Source organism: Pterocles gutturalis, unplaced genomic scaffold, assembly GCF_000699245.1.
Source record: "Pterocles gutturalis isolate BGI_N339 unplaced genomic scaffold, ASM69924v1 scaffold7032, whole genome shotgun sequence".
Taxonomy (NCBI): Eukaryota; Metazoa; Chordata; class Aves; order Pterocliformes; family Pteroclidae; genus Pterocles; species Pterocles gutturalis.
This window is the reverse complement of record NW_010107926.1, coordinates 71550-86421: the sequence shown is the minus strand read 5'-3', so window position 1 is coordinate 86421 and position 14872 is coordinate 71550. Positions and strand designations below refer to the sequence as shown.

Below are 14872 nucleotides of genomic sequence, written 5' to 3'. Positions count from 1 at the left end.
TCCCAAGCACTACAGCTGCCAAAATGTTCCTTTGGTATAGTTGTGCAGGCTAATGGATGTTTAGGAGTTTTCCCAAGTTATACACAGCTTTAATTTTCTTTTGTTTACTGTCATCTTCTTAATTTCTCTTTTTATAGATCATGTTAAAACTTTCTTTTTTCTTGATTCAGAAGGAAAACTTGCAAGCAGAAGTAAAAAATTGTGATAAAATTATTCTCAATGTCCTGCTTTTGAAAACAAGTATAAGAAATTTAACAAAAATAAATTGTAAAATATTCTCTCCTTTTTTTTTTTCTTTGTCTTATGGCTTAGATCAGTACCAGACTTCTTAAAACTGTTTAACAGTAGTTCACTAAATTTTTGTTTTAAGGCATCATGCTTTGGTCCAGAAAGAAAAAGACATCTGAAAAAAAGTCTTCAGAAAGTTAAACGTTGTTGTTAATATTATTCTGCAAATATCATTGATCACACTACTGCCTGTGAGAAGATGCTGAATCTAGCAGCCTGGTATAGGTGATGCTGATGCAGCTCCATGTCGCCTGACCCAGGCAGTAGCAAGGTTGAGCATTTGTTTCTGATAGGCACATGTGTGCATGTACACACAGTATGTATAGGCATATACACATGGCCAGTGACACAGATTAGCACAAACAGAAAATGCAGCACTTGCACAAACACCAGCTGCTTCATCCTGTTCCCCTCTCTGGTTAACGAACATGAAATCCCATTTGTGGAAAATACATGCACTGTAAACATACATAAAATATTGATGTCACCAGTACCTGGTCTGAGACACCCAGGTCTGTCCAGTATCTGGCCCCTGAATGCCTTGTCTCCCCAGTTACTGACAACTGGACATCCCCAGCTGCCTCGTGCATAGAGATACACACGTGTAACAGGTCTCCTCACAAGCAAGTCCAGACCTATGTTGCTTTACACCAGTAGCCATTTGCTCAGACCTGTTGGTCTCTCCTGTAACCAATTCACAGACCTAGTATCCAGCCAAGACTTATGGTCACATCAGCACCTAGCTCCTAAGTCTTTTATCCTAATCACTGGCTTGTCTGGCTTGGTGCTCACCTGCTCAGTATGCACACACTCCAGTTACTCCAGTGGCTGGCAGTACAGGCACATGGATGTCTGAGTCCCACTGCTGAGACTTAGACCACCATGCACACAGGGATGCAGAATGGACAGCCCCTCACTCAGGAGAACAGTCCGGATGCTCATCCCTGGTGTGGCATAATGAGCCCTGTATCCCTGTGTGCAGCAACCCTGCTCAGTTATCTGCAAAATTATCTGGGGGGGCCTCTCCCATTGACTATCTGGTAGGTCTCACTTGGGCCATGGACTGATTGCTCTCCTGTGACAGCCCAGGGAGGAGCTGGGGCAGGGGCTCCACTGGCTCTGACTAGGTTATTGAGATTCCTCTGCCTCCTGTTTTTTCTCTCTGCTTCTTTACATGTACTGAGATGAGCCTTTAATCACATAATCTAATGCTGCCCTAATCCTCTTTTCTTAGAATATCAAGCTACTTGGTACCAAGACCTTAATAAGCAATAAAATCTTTTGCGTTGCAAAGAAGTGCCATTTTAAGATCTAGGATCATGCTGCAACTGGAATATTGGAATGGAGTTGGTGGACTCTCTGTAGCAGTTCTTGGAAATGGCATCCCATTAACTTTTCCATTATGGTGTGTGGAGAAAGCTTAGTAAAAGACATAAGAATGCTTTTACAGCCAAACTGATCATTACTCAACGGCTGGAGAGTAAAACCACGTGTGAATGGAATACTGATTAAACAGGTTTTTAATTTGTTTGTTCCACAATAGCAATTTTTATAGAGTCTTTGTTTACCTGGAATCAAAACCAATCGGAACTGTTTGTTTTCAATGGAACCAAAGCAAATTTAGTCATAGCTAAACCCAAATTGGGACAAAAGATTACAGTTTGACTCCTTGTTTCTAACACCAAATGCATTTGGTAGCATTTCCTCTTCCAAACAAAAATAGAATTGAAGATCTCAGCCTTCTTTTCCATTACCAAATACACTGTTAATGCCTTCAGCTGAGAGCTCTCTCAGGACTGTAAATTTTCCTTCACAGCTCATGTGATATAGTTTCCAAATACAATTAACCCTTTAGCACTTCAGTTTTCTAAGATGTGACTGAGACAGCAGTGATTGAACTTAGCTTAGATCTGTGGCTTTTATTATGTTTGAGTCTGGAGTTGAACCTGAGAAACACTGTTAAGACTGTGGAGGGAGATCAGATAATGCAGTAACTCCCCCCAAAAAAGCTAAAGTGGGACGAAGAATTGGTTATTCCGTGAACAAAAAATCAGAAATCCTAAAAAACAGACTGAGGAAAACTAAAACTTGTATCAATAGTAGAGAGCATGAGCTAATCCCTGTATTTGTTCTTCTGGATCATTTTATGTGTCTGTTTCTTTTGATGTTAAAACAGCGATTATGGATATGAACGTCACAGCAATGGGCAGTGTTTGCCAGCATTTTGGTATAACCCATCTTCCTTATCGAAAGACTGTAGCCTTGGACAGAGTTATCTCAACAGTACTGGGTAAGTGGCACACCAGATTTTATTTAGTGTGTGATTTTATTTAGAGCACCCATATGGACTTTAACCTATTGATAACTACAGGCTGAATTTACTGTAGGTGTCTCAAAGCTGGCTGAAGGCCTTGGAACCTTTTCTTCTATGAGTTTGTCAGGGTGTGCACCCTGGCCCTGTAGATCTCCATCATGTCTTGTCCAGGCCTTTCCCTGAAAAATGATGCCTTAAAGAATCTTGGGGAGAGGGATGGGACTGTAAGGCAAAGGCCAATTCATTAAAGGCTCTGAGAAGACTCCTGTTAAAATCATGTGGGATCAGGTGAAGCAGAAATGGTGGAAAACAAATTAGAAGAAAGAGATGAAACTGCTGTGTATGTGAACTGAAGTAATAGATGGGCAGCTAGCCTGAATGCCGATTGTTCTTTGGCCCTCTTGGAAGTCAATGGAAGATGTAGTTTAAGTTAAAATACCGACCTCAAACTTCATTTCTGATGCAAATGATTAAAGCAAACAAAGGAACCCAAGCTGTGTTTTGACATTTAATGCACTTAAAGATAGGCAGAATTTTCATTTTTCTTCATCTCTCTTATTTCTGTAGCTCACAAGGTAGCATCTTTACAGAGCTGCCTCACAACTGATGAGAAGTGGAGTATGTGAGAAAAGCTCTTAAACTATGATTAATACTATAATAATTGAATACAATTCCATATTGTATTTATTTATAACTTTATTGTTATTTAACACGGAACATAGTTCATCAAATAATTTTATATTTTATGCAGTTTATTAGTATGTGGTATATAGATGTGCTATGTAGGAAAAAACATGCCATCAACAGCAGTTTTAACTACTTGTATGTTAGGCACATGAGGAATATTTGTCTGAGACAAATGCTAAAATATATTGGGAATCTGTTTTCTTCTAGTCTTCTTAGTCTAAAGAAAATGCAAAAAATGCCTCCTTGTTCCCAGTTAGCCCTGTTATACTCCCTGTCAGTAGATTTCTGTTTTCCTCTGCAGGTACCGGAAGGTTGTTTCTAATAACTGCACGGATGGTGTGAGAGAACGGTACACAGCAAAACCACAGCAATGTCCTGGCAAAGCCCCTCAGGGCCTTCGCATAATCACATCTGATGGCAAACTGACAGCCGAACAAGGACACAATGTCACTTTCCTGGTGCAGCTGGAAGAGGTAGGCTCTATTTTTATGTTGCATCCCAGGCCCCATGGGTGTGTTTGAGTCTGATTCATGTCAGACAAAGTTTGCAAAGTAGTGAAGAGGTGAACCAAGAGAGTGTGGGATAAAGTCAGTGAGCTCCACCGTGTAGCTGGGGTGGAGTTTGCTCTAAAATGTAGTGGATGATGTATGGAGATGATGAGACTGGAAGAGTATTGTGGTGCATTGGTAAAAACTGGGAACTGGTTTGTTTCAGGAGTTTCACAGTAGAACTGGAAAGTGCAGGTTTGAATCCTGACCCCCACCTTTTAACTCTGCTTTTGACTTCTTGCTGTGTTTGAAACTGAATTTCCATTTTTACTTGCTACTGACTTTCAACAAAACATGGCTAAAAGTAGATATGCAGATAGCACTAGTTGGTACATACTGTTTAGGCATTTGTGGCTGATGTCATCATCAGCGTTAAGTCTGAAATTGATTGCAAATGTGAAGCTGATTCAGACTCTGATCAGAGCCCATTTTTTGTTACATATGTAACTTGGTGTTTCACTGTTCTGCTCCCTCCATTTCTGAATCCTTAGAGAAAAATGTTTAAAATCTTGTTGCCTGTTTTTTCTTTTCAGCACTTCATTGTGTTTAATTGTAGGCTCCCAAATAATAAAATTTGCAAAGTAACTATTTTCTCTTTTCCCTAATCCAATTTGATTTCTTTACACTTCTACCTTTTTTCCTGTGTAGCTTGCCAATAAATCCTAAAACAACTATGCTTTTATACTAGGGCACAATGTACATCCCTTTACAGTTTAGAGCATTCACGGAAATTACTTCTGGTCCTCTCCATAGTAAATGTCATCTGCAGTGAGGAAAGAGGAATGAGGATGACCTCTGGAGCTGAGTTTTGTAGGGGGTGTGTTAGGGTTTTCACATCTTTACTCTTGATGCTTTCCCCAGCAAATGTGTGTCCTGATTCGTAAAGGCAATAACGTATAATAAATCATATCTAACCTGAAGCAGTTGTTTGACCTGAATGTTCATTTTCTCCAAAATGTGGTCGCTTTATTTCAGTAATGACAGTCATATAATGTTGCTGCTAGAGATGCTGTCATAACAGTATAAACACATAATTTTGTCTGGATAAGTTATTGATTTCTGTGTTTAAAGATGAAGAATAGGAAGTCCAAAAGAAGATTCAGAGTCTTCAGGCTTTTTTAAAAAAAATTAAAAAATAAATCAAGAAAGGTGTTCCTGTATACCCACAAAAAAGTGTTCATTGCATTGCCTTTCTATTCTCAGGAAAGTTTTAAAACAGATTGAAAGAAGGGATGAGCAATCTGAGAAGTCAGTCACAAAATTATCACAGAATTATGCCAATAGTCAGAGGGAGAGACAATCACCCACGGTGTCGAAAACTCAGGACAAATGGACCGCTCTTCCTTCTCTGAGCATTTGAATTCGCATATCCTGTAAGAATGACCTGAACACTGTTATACAGGGATCTCCTGTGAATCATTCTCTTTTCCGTTTATTATGATCTTTTTTGATAACCCCACCCCATTATTCACCAGAGTCTGGAAGCAGCACCTTCTCCATTAGGAGATGGAGTCTTTCTCATGCTGTGTATCAGGGAGTAGGTAAAGTATGTTTTGATGAGTGAGTCAGCTTCTGAGGATATCTAAAGGGGGGCCTTTTTCAGTATATCTGATAAGGAAGAGGTTAGGAGTTGCTCTGAGGGCTGAAACAGTATTAATCAACCTACAGCCTTTGTGATTACTCACCCTGCTAGGTGATTCTTGACCTCCTGCTCCTAGATTGGTCAAAGCACAGAGTTCACAGAGCAGCCAACAAAACTTTTGAGTGAATTTGACCCATTGTGACAATGACTTTGGGCTGACATTGCAGCAAAAGAAATATTAAACAAAGAAGAAAATTTGACAAGCTATATGCAAGCTATAGGACAATAAACTGTGGTTATGGCAGCATAGCTGTATATACACTAAAGCATTTACCAAATTACTTGTTTCAGTAATAAAAATGACACCACTCACTAGAAAAGTTAAACAACCTAGCAAAAGAACAGCCACCCTTTTATAGAATAGATATTGATTTCACAGAATCACAGAATGATTGAGGTTGGAAGGGATCTCTGGAGATTGTTTAGTCCAACTCCACTCAAAGGGAAGTTTCTTTCCCTTGCAAACAAGGCAGAGATATCATAAAACAAAAACTTACAATTTTCTGTTTAGTTCTACCCTGCACACGTATACAGCATAGTCCAATCCAGGATGTTCAGCATCCACAAAATCTGTGCCACTCCATTTTTTGCTGAAGAGGAGGCATTGGGCAAGTTAAAAAAGGCTGGATATATCTGTGTATACATGTGCCGTTCATGTGTATACATGTCCTATTCAACCCTTACCCCCTGGAGATGTGGTCAATGTTTTTAAGTGCTTCACCCTGGTAGGGACTCTTCCTTTAGCTTATGTCACAGGTAATATCTTTTAAAGTTGTAAAAAAACAGTGGCTTTTGCTTATGGTGGTAGTCCCTTTGCACCTTAACATCTCTTGTATCCCTCTGAGACTGTTTGAAGCCTTCAGATCTGCAGAGCTGTTCCATACACCACAGCCTCCCAGTTCTTTTTTCATACTTACGTTCCACTTGGCCTGCAGGAAAAAAAAAAAAATTATAAGAAGCTGGTGAGCCAAAGTGTGAGAGTTTGTTTGAGATTTGTACTCCTATTATCTTTCTAGGGCTTTCTGCTCCATTTAAGGACCCACATGGGTCTGAAAAGAAGAATGAACTGCAGAGGTAGGCTCACTGGAGGCCCTGAAAAGTCACTGCATCGCTGTAGTGGAAAAGGTTGCTAAGATGGGAGGGAGACAAATAGTGGCAGTAAAAAACTGTTTTCACTCAGCTGTGGGATTCAGGGGCAGGAACCACAGCACAGGGGATTCTTGTAGAGCCTTCTTGTCCCTGTGGTGGTGCTGAGGGCCAGGACTGTGTCATTACAACACCACAGTGTCAGTAAAAGATGTCTGAAGAGAAAAACAAGGACAAGGTATTCAGAAGCATTCTGCTATTGAAGAAGACACAAAAGAAAAATAATAACTGAGGTCTGTGCAAGTGAAGAGGGGGCAGGCACGAAAACCCGGTGGTGTGTAGGGCATTGCTGTTTTCTGAGAGCTGGGATTTTGGCCCAGTTTCTCTAACCCTGACTCACGTGAAATTTTCCTATGAAGCATTTATATCTGGCAGCATATGAATATCATTAAAAGCAAAAATAACCAACAACTCATATTTAAATTATCTGAGTGTAAGAATGCTTTCCAAAGTGGTGTAACTTTCCTGTCACCTTTTAGGATTTCTTTATGACTTCTTAAAAACTGTTGGCAAAGTCACTTTGCACTTATGTCTTTGGTTCTGTTATTGGAAGGGTTTGTCCAGGTTAGTTGTGCTAATCTGGTTGTAATCATCATGATATTCTTACTGGGTCACAACAGCCAGGAAGCATCAATATTTCCTTCTATAATTAGCATATATCACATTGTACAAAGCATTTATGGAAATGGTTAATAAGCAAGGCACCATACTTATGCTGGTAATTTTGCTCTTAAATTTCCATTGAGCTAAGCAGAATAACAACAACATCTCTGTCACTAAATTGCAGTACAGGAGAAAACTGATTATACTTAAAAGTAAATTTTCGTGATGCCTCAAAATGCTGCCAGTTTAAAGGTTAATGCTTTGTCCTGGCCTGGGGTGTATGTACCTATGGCTGGTACCTTTCACACTGCAGCATTCAACAACATAGCTGTTTCTCAACCTAAACAACCTGAATCCTTTATTTTTGCACAGCAACAAAAGAAGCTCAAAACTAAAAGTTACAAAGCCATTTTTCCTACTGAAGTTCTTCAACCCAATGTCCCTGACATATTTTGCTGCTCTGTTGTGGAAAATAGAGTCATTTTATTAAGTGGGTGTTGTTTCTGCATGCCTTCCTCATCACATGGTCATGTAGGTTTCTTGCCTGTCACAAACTCGATTGTTATTTGTGTGTTTGAGTTATCTGTATGGACATCAGACACTTGTGCTTGCTGTACTGCTTCAACAGAGACAGTGAAAGCTGCAGCCTCCAGAACAACCCTATTCAACACAATGGCTTTCAAACTTGTTTCATCTGATTGCTCATACATCTTTGCTGGGGAAATGGATGGTAAAGGCATTCAGGGCAGAAAAGTTCAGGGCTTTGGCTGTTCCATTACAGATAATTCACAGAGAAACTGCCTCCTCTAATTTATTTTTTATCTTGATAAAATTACAGCCAAAAGTCTTTGACATTCTGGGTCTGCCTCAGTTCTCACTTGACAGTCATTGCAGTGGGAGATTCTGGCTTGCTTTTGACTACTTGCTGCTGTTGTGTGATGTTTGGATTAGACTAATGTGTGGGGAAAGCTCATTTGTTCCTACAGTTCAGGCCATGGGCTGGAATTCAGGCAATCTGAGCTCATTCCTGAGCTGCGCTCTGAGCTCTTTCTGCATGACCTTGAGTAAGAAACTTAACCTTTCTACTTTTTTATTCCTCCATTTGAAAACAGAGCTTTGCTTTCTCCCTCATCCCCTCCATGCCTCTCATTTATGTGCTGAATGCTTCTAAGGCCAGAGAACTCTCTCCTACCACGTGAATGTACAAATGGAGCTCTGTATTTCCTAGAGGCTGCTATGGTTTTCTATTACGACAATGTTAATAAATGGCTGTACAAGGTACGCTGTGTCTCAGGTACCTTTAATGAGCTTGGGGACCCTACTGGGAGGACAATACCATTAGCATTTCCCACCTCAGCACTGTTGTTCAGTGCAGTTTTGAATTCAGCTCAGCTGAAGTCTCTGGAGATGAGCTTAGTATTAGGATTGTTTTGATTGTTGATATAGTCAAATTAAAGATGCAAAGCTAGTAGCATTTAGAAGCATAGTCTGTACTCTTTTTGGTGGTATCCTACTGTGTTCCCTCTTTTGATATCACAAGTTAGTTAGTAATGATTACAGAAATATGAAACCTTCACCCTAACTTTCAATGCACATGCTGAATCGTGGCTGTTTATCTTACTAACACCACCACATTCTTGTTAATAACACACAGATGAAAGATCAGTACCTCCCCTCTCCCATACCACTGTCATCTGAATTATAATTGGATTTTCTGTGTTACTGATGATGACAAGCTGGTTTGGAGAAATCAGCCTTTAATGCATTTTTAAATTCACTGCTGAAATTCCGTGAAAATGTATGAAAGTTGACCTTGCCTTCATGATGACACACAGCACTACAATCTTCTAATGCACTTCCAGTGACACAATTTGAATTATTCTGAATAATCCTGGGAAGCTGTACTTACTGATTCCTGTGGAGCACAGAAGACCTAGTCCTGTAGAAAAGACTCATAGCTGAGTCTAGTTGGCACAACTGGCAGTCAGAATGAATTATTTGATTAGTACAATTAACTATTTTGGTATAGAAAAAGAAGCACATGTGAAAAGCATTGAGCTATTTGCTCTGACAAAAGACACATTTCTGCTCAGTTTCTGATATTAAAAAGTTAAGAGCATCTCTCTGAAAGCAAGAATTTACATGGGAAAGTGTGTTTTTCAGTACTTGATCAAGCTGGACTTGAATATCTGTTTTAAAATTAAGCATATGCTTTAAACACACATAGACTAAAGGAATCCCATGTTTAGATATTCAGTTGCAATGGAAATATCTTAAATGGATGTTTTCTGATAGTGACAGAAAAATGCCAGAGAGGAAAAAAAATCAATCTAAAGGAAGCACAAAGCATTAATCCACGAAGACAATCCAACAACAGCAGTGTCCCTTGCAAAAGATAATTAAATACATTATCAACATCTGTAAGGAAGACGCACAAGTTGGTGCATAATTGAAGACTTAAAAAATAAATCTGAAACATGGGAACCAAGATTAAAAACCTCGAACTGTGTTTCATTGTTTTAGTACTTCCATTTAGATACAAATACTGGAACTCAGTAGGGAAAATTCATTATTATAATCTTCTGGGCAAGATTCAGATGGAGTGTTTGAGAGAGAATCCTGCTAGGTGGGTCTCACGTCTCACATACACCAAAATAGCAAGAGCTGCATAAAAGTAATCAACAGGTAAAATATTGTTGCAAACTGTATGGGCTGTTTCTTTATATACCCTGAGGCTGGAAGCTTCACTGAGTTTTTTGGAAGCATCCATGTCTTTTGTATGCTCTAGAATTTTATTCTTTTGGCAAGATACAGGAAAAAATGTGCATTTGGGTTGGGGGGAGCAGGAGGAGGGAGAGGAATCTTTTGTTTATTCTCGGAAACCCCCTGGATATTTAATGAGAAAATCTCTTAGAAAACAGTAAATTTATCACTTACATTTTAGTATCAGTTTGTATAGGTAAAGGATATAATATGGGACCTTGGGAAATTTGGCTTTAATTCCCAGGGCTTCTCTTCAGGCTAACAGGAGTACTCATACTTAAAGTTCAGCATATGCTTAAGTCTGGACTAAAGCTTTTACCAAGACAGCAGTGTACTTCAGGTTATATCCAAGCTAGTTTTGACCTAGTACAAGGTAAAAAACATTAATCAAAAGTACTTCCATTTTTTCAGCTATCGTAACTGGTTGCTCACTAGCTTAGTGTGGTTAAAATACAGGAGATGAATGCAGAGATATCACCACCAGCAGCCACTCGGCAAATTTCTCCCTTGATGCCTGAGAGCACTGGCATTAAAGACCTTACAATGAAGGCCAGAGAGGCTGTCCAAAGATAGCTGGGTGCTGATTGTAACCAAGTACTTCACTGTGGCTGCGGAAGTAATGAATGGAGTTTTGTGTCTGCCTTAATCGAGCTAAAAGCTTCAGAAAAACCCTATCGTGTAGTACTGGGCTTGTCAAAATGACAAGGAGAAGCTGGAAAAAGCAGCAGGAGAGGTTTTTTCAAGAGGTATGTATTTGCATCAAATTGTTGCAAAACAAAGCTTCTCTTGGTAAAGCAGCCACTTGCAAATGGCTCTGGAGAGCTGCCTGAGACAGAGACAGCTGGGGTTGACGGAGATCAGGAGTGGGCTGTATAGGAAATGTTTTGATTTTGGCTTACCTGCTTTCTCTTCCTGTTTATTCTGCCTGTGCTTTTCCCTGGCACAGATAAAACATTAGAACAAGTCAAAATGCAGTCTTTGTTTCCCTGACTTTTTTCTCCCGCTTCCTAAGCTAGAATTTTAAATGTCATCTTTTCAAAATGTAGCATTTTTCAGAGAAGTGTTATAGCCTGGATCTTACTGAATGGAAAATGTATTTCCAGTTCAAAGGGTTTTAAAACAAAACAGGAAAGGCCAAAACAAATGAAAATGTCTGGGGGAACAGCAGCTGAATCTCTTCTTTAATTAGATTTTCAGATGTCTCTGTCAGCATCTTTTCCCCCTAAGGAATCTGGAAGAAAAATTGAAATCTAAATCTTTCATGCCTTCGAAATGGCTCCCTTCCCTGGCAGCACCTGTAGAGACAACGGGTTTCATGGCTATGGACAAAATGAAGACAAGATAAAAAACAGCCATTAGAGGACAGATTTTGACACTTGTAGAAACAAGGCTGTTCTAAAATGCTGTAGGAATCCCCAGACAATTTTTCTCTCTTGCGATCACCGTGTATAGCTCTACTCCTCCCGCTTTCCACTCAGGCAAGCCTCCACTATTTCTGCCTTCACAACAAGCTATTAAAAGACAGAGAGAACATGAGGAATATAAAGCATATGTTACCATTCCCTCCCATACTCACACACACATTTCCCTTTCTGATGTGGAAACCTGCCTGATGCCAGCCATTTACATGGGTACCTTTCATTCCAGTTTGGCATCCAGAGGATTGTTTCTCTCTCAAGGGAAAAGAAAAACAACCAACAACAACAAAAACAACAACAAAAAAAAAAAGGGAAAGGGAAACTAAACCAAAGTAAATGAAATGTCCTTTCAGCCAATTTTATGAACAGCCCTCAGCTATTAATTTACCGGCATTCTTCCAGACAGTGGCAGCTGCTTCAGCACACCAGGCTGTTGAGTGAGCTGCTCCATAGCAACAGCCAGCAAGCGTGAGCATACCCAGCATCAGCATCATGCAGAGACAGTGAGGGGGACTTTCAAAAGGAGTAAGAATGCTTAAAATTAAGACAAGGTACTGCATATTACCTGTGAAAGGGAGAGGATTGATAGCAGCCACCATTGTTGTACAGGTCAGCGTAGGCTGTGTAACAATTTGGCTGTCAGAAGCTGCCCTTAGCAAATGCATACTGCTATCTTGTGATATGAGAAAACCTAACCAGCGTTTCTACTGTGTGTGACACAGGTTATCCGGATTTTTTTGTATGTAAGCATGACTCACTTTTCTTGCTTTTAAAAAGGCTTGCAACCAAAAATATTTTTTTTTTAAAAATTGCTTTTTGTTTGTGAAACAGAGTAAGGAAATGACATCACTCCCCTCTTTTGGATTTTAAAAGCCTTTTTGGGCTGGGTGACTCTGACATAGAGTTTGATGAAGTTGCATGTACCAGGCTGGAGTTCCATTCCAGGAGTGGAAGATTAAAACCTGTTTCACATTAGCGGATCCCTTTTTTGGCATGGAGAATACTGGTCCCCAGTATCCTTGGCTTTTGGTTTGTGGTGGTATTGGTTGGTTTGTTTGTTTGTTTGTTTGTTTCCCAACTGTGATTTTTATAGTTTATTGTAATTTATTATTTATTATTGTAATTTATTGTTGCAGTTCTAAAACGTGTTAGATTAGCATCCCAGGATGCTAATGTAACAAAGTGGCAATCTGAGTTATACCACAGACCTGCCCTGCTGGGATTTTCTCTAGGCAGGAGAAAAAGAGTTTAATCGGCTCTGTCAATTCATTAGCCCTTCCTTTCTGAGGTAGGCACAAAGGGTCTCACTCAGTGTCGGTAGTGTTGGTAGATGTTCTGAAATAAGTACAAATCCAGCTCATTTTAAATCAGGCCACTGAGCAAGTAATAAACTGCTGTAAGCTGTTGTTATCATGTGAGGCTGAAGCAGTTCTTTTGACACCCCATCACTTTCAGGTAGTTGACCCTTCCCTGAGGACTTCTCAGATTTATCTTTTAGCTTTTTATGGTTTTAAATACAAGAGCTCACAACATGGGTTGTTCCAAAGACTTGTGAGGCAATCTCAATAGCTACCCATGCCCTGAGCACTTGCTGAAATGGGCACCATTCCCCACTACAATCCTGCTCTTCACTGTAAGGAAACTCAGGGGAAGTAGCCAGCATATTTTCCAGGAGATCCCCTAGTCTCCCTGATGATTGGGAAAGCAGGACTACAGCACACACCTCTGAGGACACCTCCTTCACAGTGCAGCTGAATCAACCTCAAGAGGGGGTCACTTTCTCTCCACTGACTACTGAGCAAGTTGATGAAGTGACCACTTTTCCTCTGGTAACGTCAGGTTGGTTCAGGTCACCCCACTGATCCAGTCTCTCAAAAGCAAAGCAGAATCTATTCTGACCCTTCTCTTTTTTTATCACAGGGAGACCTCCAGAGATCCCTCATTCAGGTGGATTTTGGAGATGGCATCGCTGTGTCATATGCCAATCTCAGTTCGACAGAAGATGGGATCAAGCACATCTACCAGAATGTGGGCATATTCCGAGTGACTGTGCTGGTGGAAAACAGCCTGGGTTCTGACAATGCTGTCCTCTACCTGCATGTAACATGTATGTATGTTCATGCTTTTTAGCTTCTGTAATTCTTTAAACAATTATTACTTGTCCTTAGAGATGACATTTGGGACTTTGAAGGCAGGAGCAAAGTGATGGGATATGATGAGTGTCTGTCTGTCTTCCAGCAGAGGACTCGAGACTGAGAGGAACCACAGGCAATAGTGATATTTGGTTTTTACACCCTGTTCCACCTCTAATTTTGTGTAGTCTAATTTGGGACACCTCAAAGGAGTGTCCAGTCCTTTCTGAAGTGCACCTTCATTAGCATGTTTACACTTCCAGAAAAATAAAGACATCTATCATCTTTAATCACTTTTAAAAACTTGACTTTTACTTTGTACACGTGTTTTGCCCTCTAATGAAATACAACTACCTCTGGGATTGAAACCAGTGCATTTCAGTCTTTCTGTTGTCATAGGAACCAAAATCTTGGTATTAAAGAGTATTACAAGAAAAAATATTATCTGCACATTGCCCTTCTGCTGTTCTATTTAACCTTTATATACTTCAGCTGTCTCTGATTTACAACTGAAATGTATCTCAAGTCTTTTGCATAAAACCAGCAATGTGTTATTCGATATCTGTTCTAGCACATGGTTATGAATGCAAAGGGTCATCCTATTATTGAAGTTTTGTAACATCCCTAGTGGATTTTGTTTGGAGCCATCATTTTCTTTATACAGTGAGGGTTTTTTTGTCAGTTGTTTATGTTTTCAACTATGTGCCTCTGTACCAGGTTTACTGAAAAAAAGGAAATTCCAAAACTGAGTTATGTTTACAGAAATACCACTTATGCTCTACCAAATCAACCCCACATATTGTCTAGATAATTTAGCACATTCCATATACTTTAACTTAGTTTTGGAGTTACTTCATACAGCATGAAAGCAGCTGCCTCTTCAGGGGAAGAGGGCAGCTCTTCATTGGTGCACCGTCATATCAACAGATGGGAGCAGTGGGAGGCATAGCTGTCAGAGACGGGAAGTTTATGAGGGAGCACTGGAGAAGCAGGAGCAAGTGTCTCCCTGAATGCCTCCCTTCAGATCACAATCGTAGTGTACCATTTATGATTCCCTAACCTGATAGATCCCAGTCTATGACAAACTTTTATGTCACATAATCCTTCAGCCTACCACGTGTTTGAAAAACTTGTAATACCTTACAGAAATAACTATATTTGTAAATTAGCTTATTGTGAAGCTCAGGATTTTGATTTGAAGACTTAGATTGTGTCACTTGTGTGCTGAGGCACTGATGAAACTAGGTAAATTCTCAGTTGTTTTTTTTTTTTTGAGTTATTTATGTATCATATCATCCTAAGTAGGGTAGAGAAGAGGACTTCTTCTCAGA

The 14872-nt window shown here is 39.8% G+C and overlaps 1 protein-coding gene across 1 annotated transcript in view; it reads left to right on the top strand.

The window, feature by feature from the left end:
* Positions 1-2464: 2464 nt before the first annotated feature.
* LOC104461008 (VPS10 domain-containing receptor SorCS1-like) overlaps positions 2465-14872 on the top strand; it is a gene marked incomplete at its 5' end in the record, with an annotated part of 38989 nt that continues 26581 nt past the window's right edge. The window contains 3 exons of the mRNA XM_010072429.1: positions 2465-2578; positions 3591-3762; positions 13330-13516. Of these exons, the coding sequence (XP_010070731.1) occupies positions 2465-2578; positions 3591-3762; positions 13330-13516 (473 nt within the window). The remainder of the gene's footprint in view (positions 2579-3590; positions 3763-13329; positions 13517-14872) is intronic.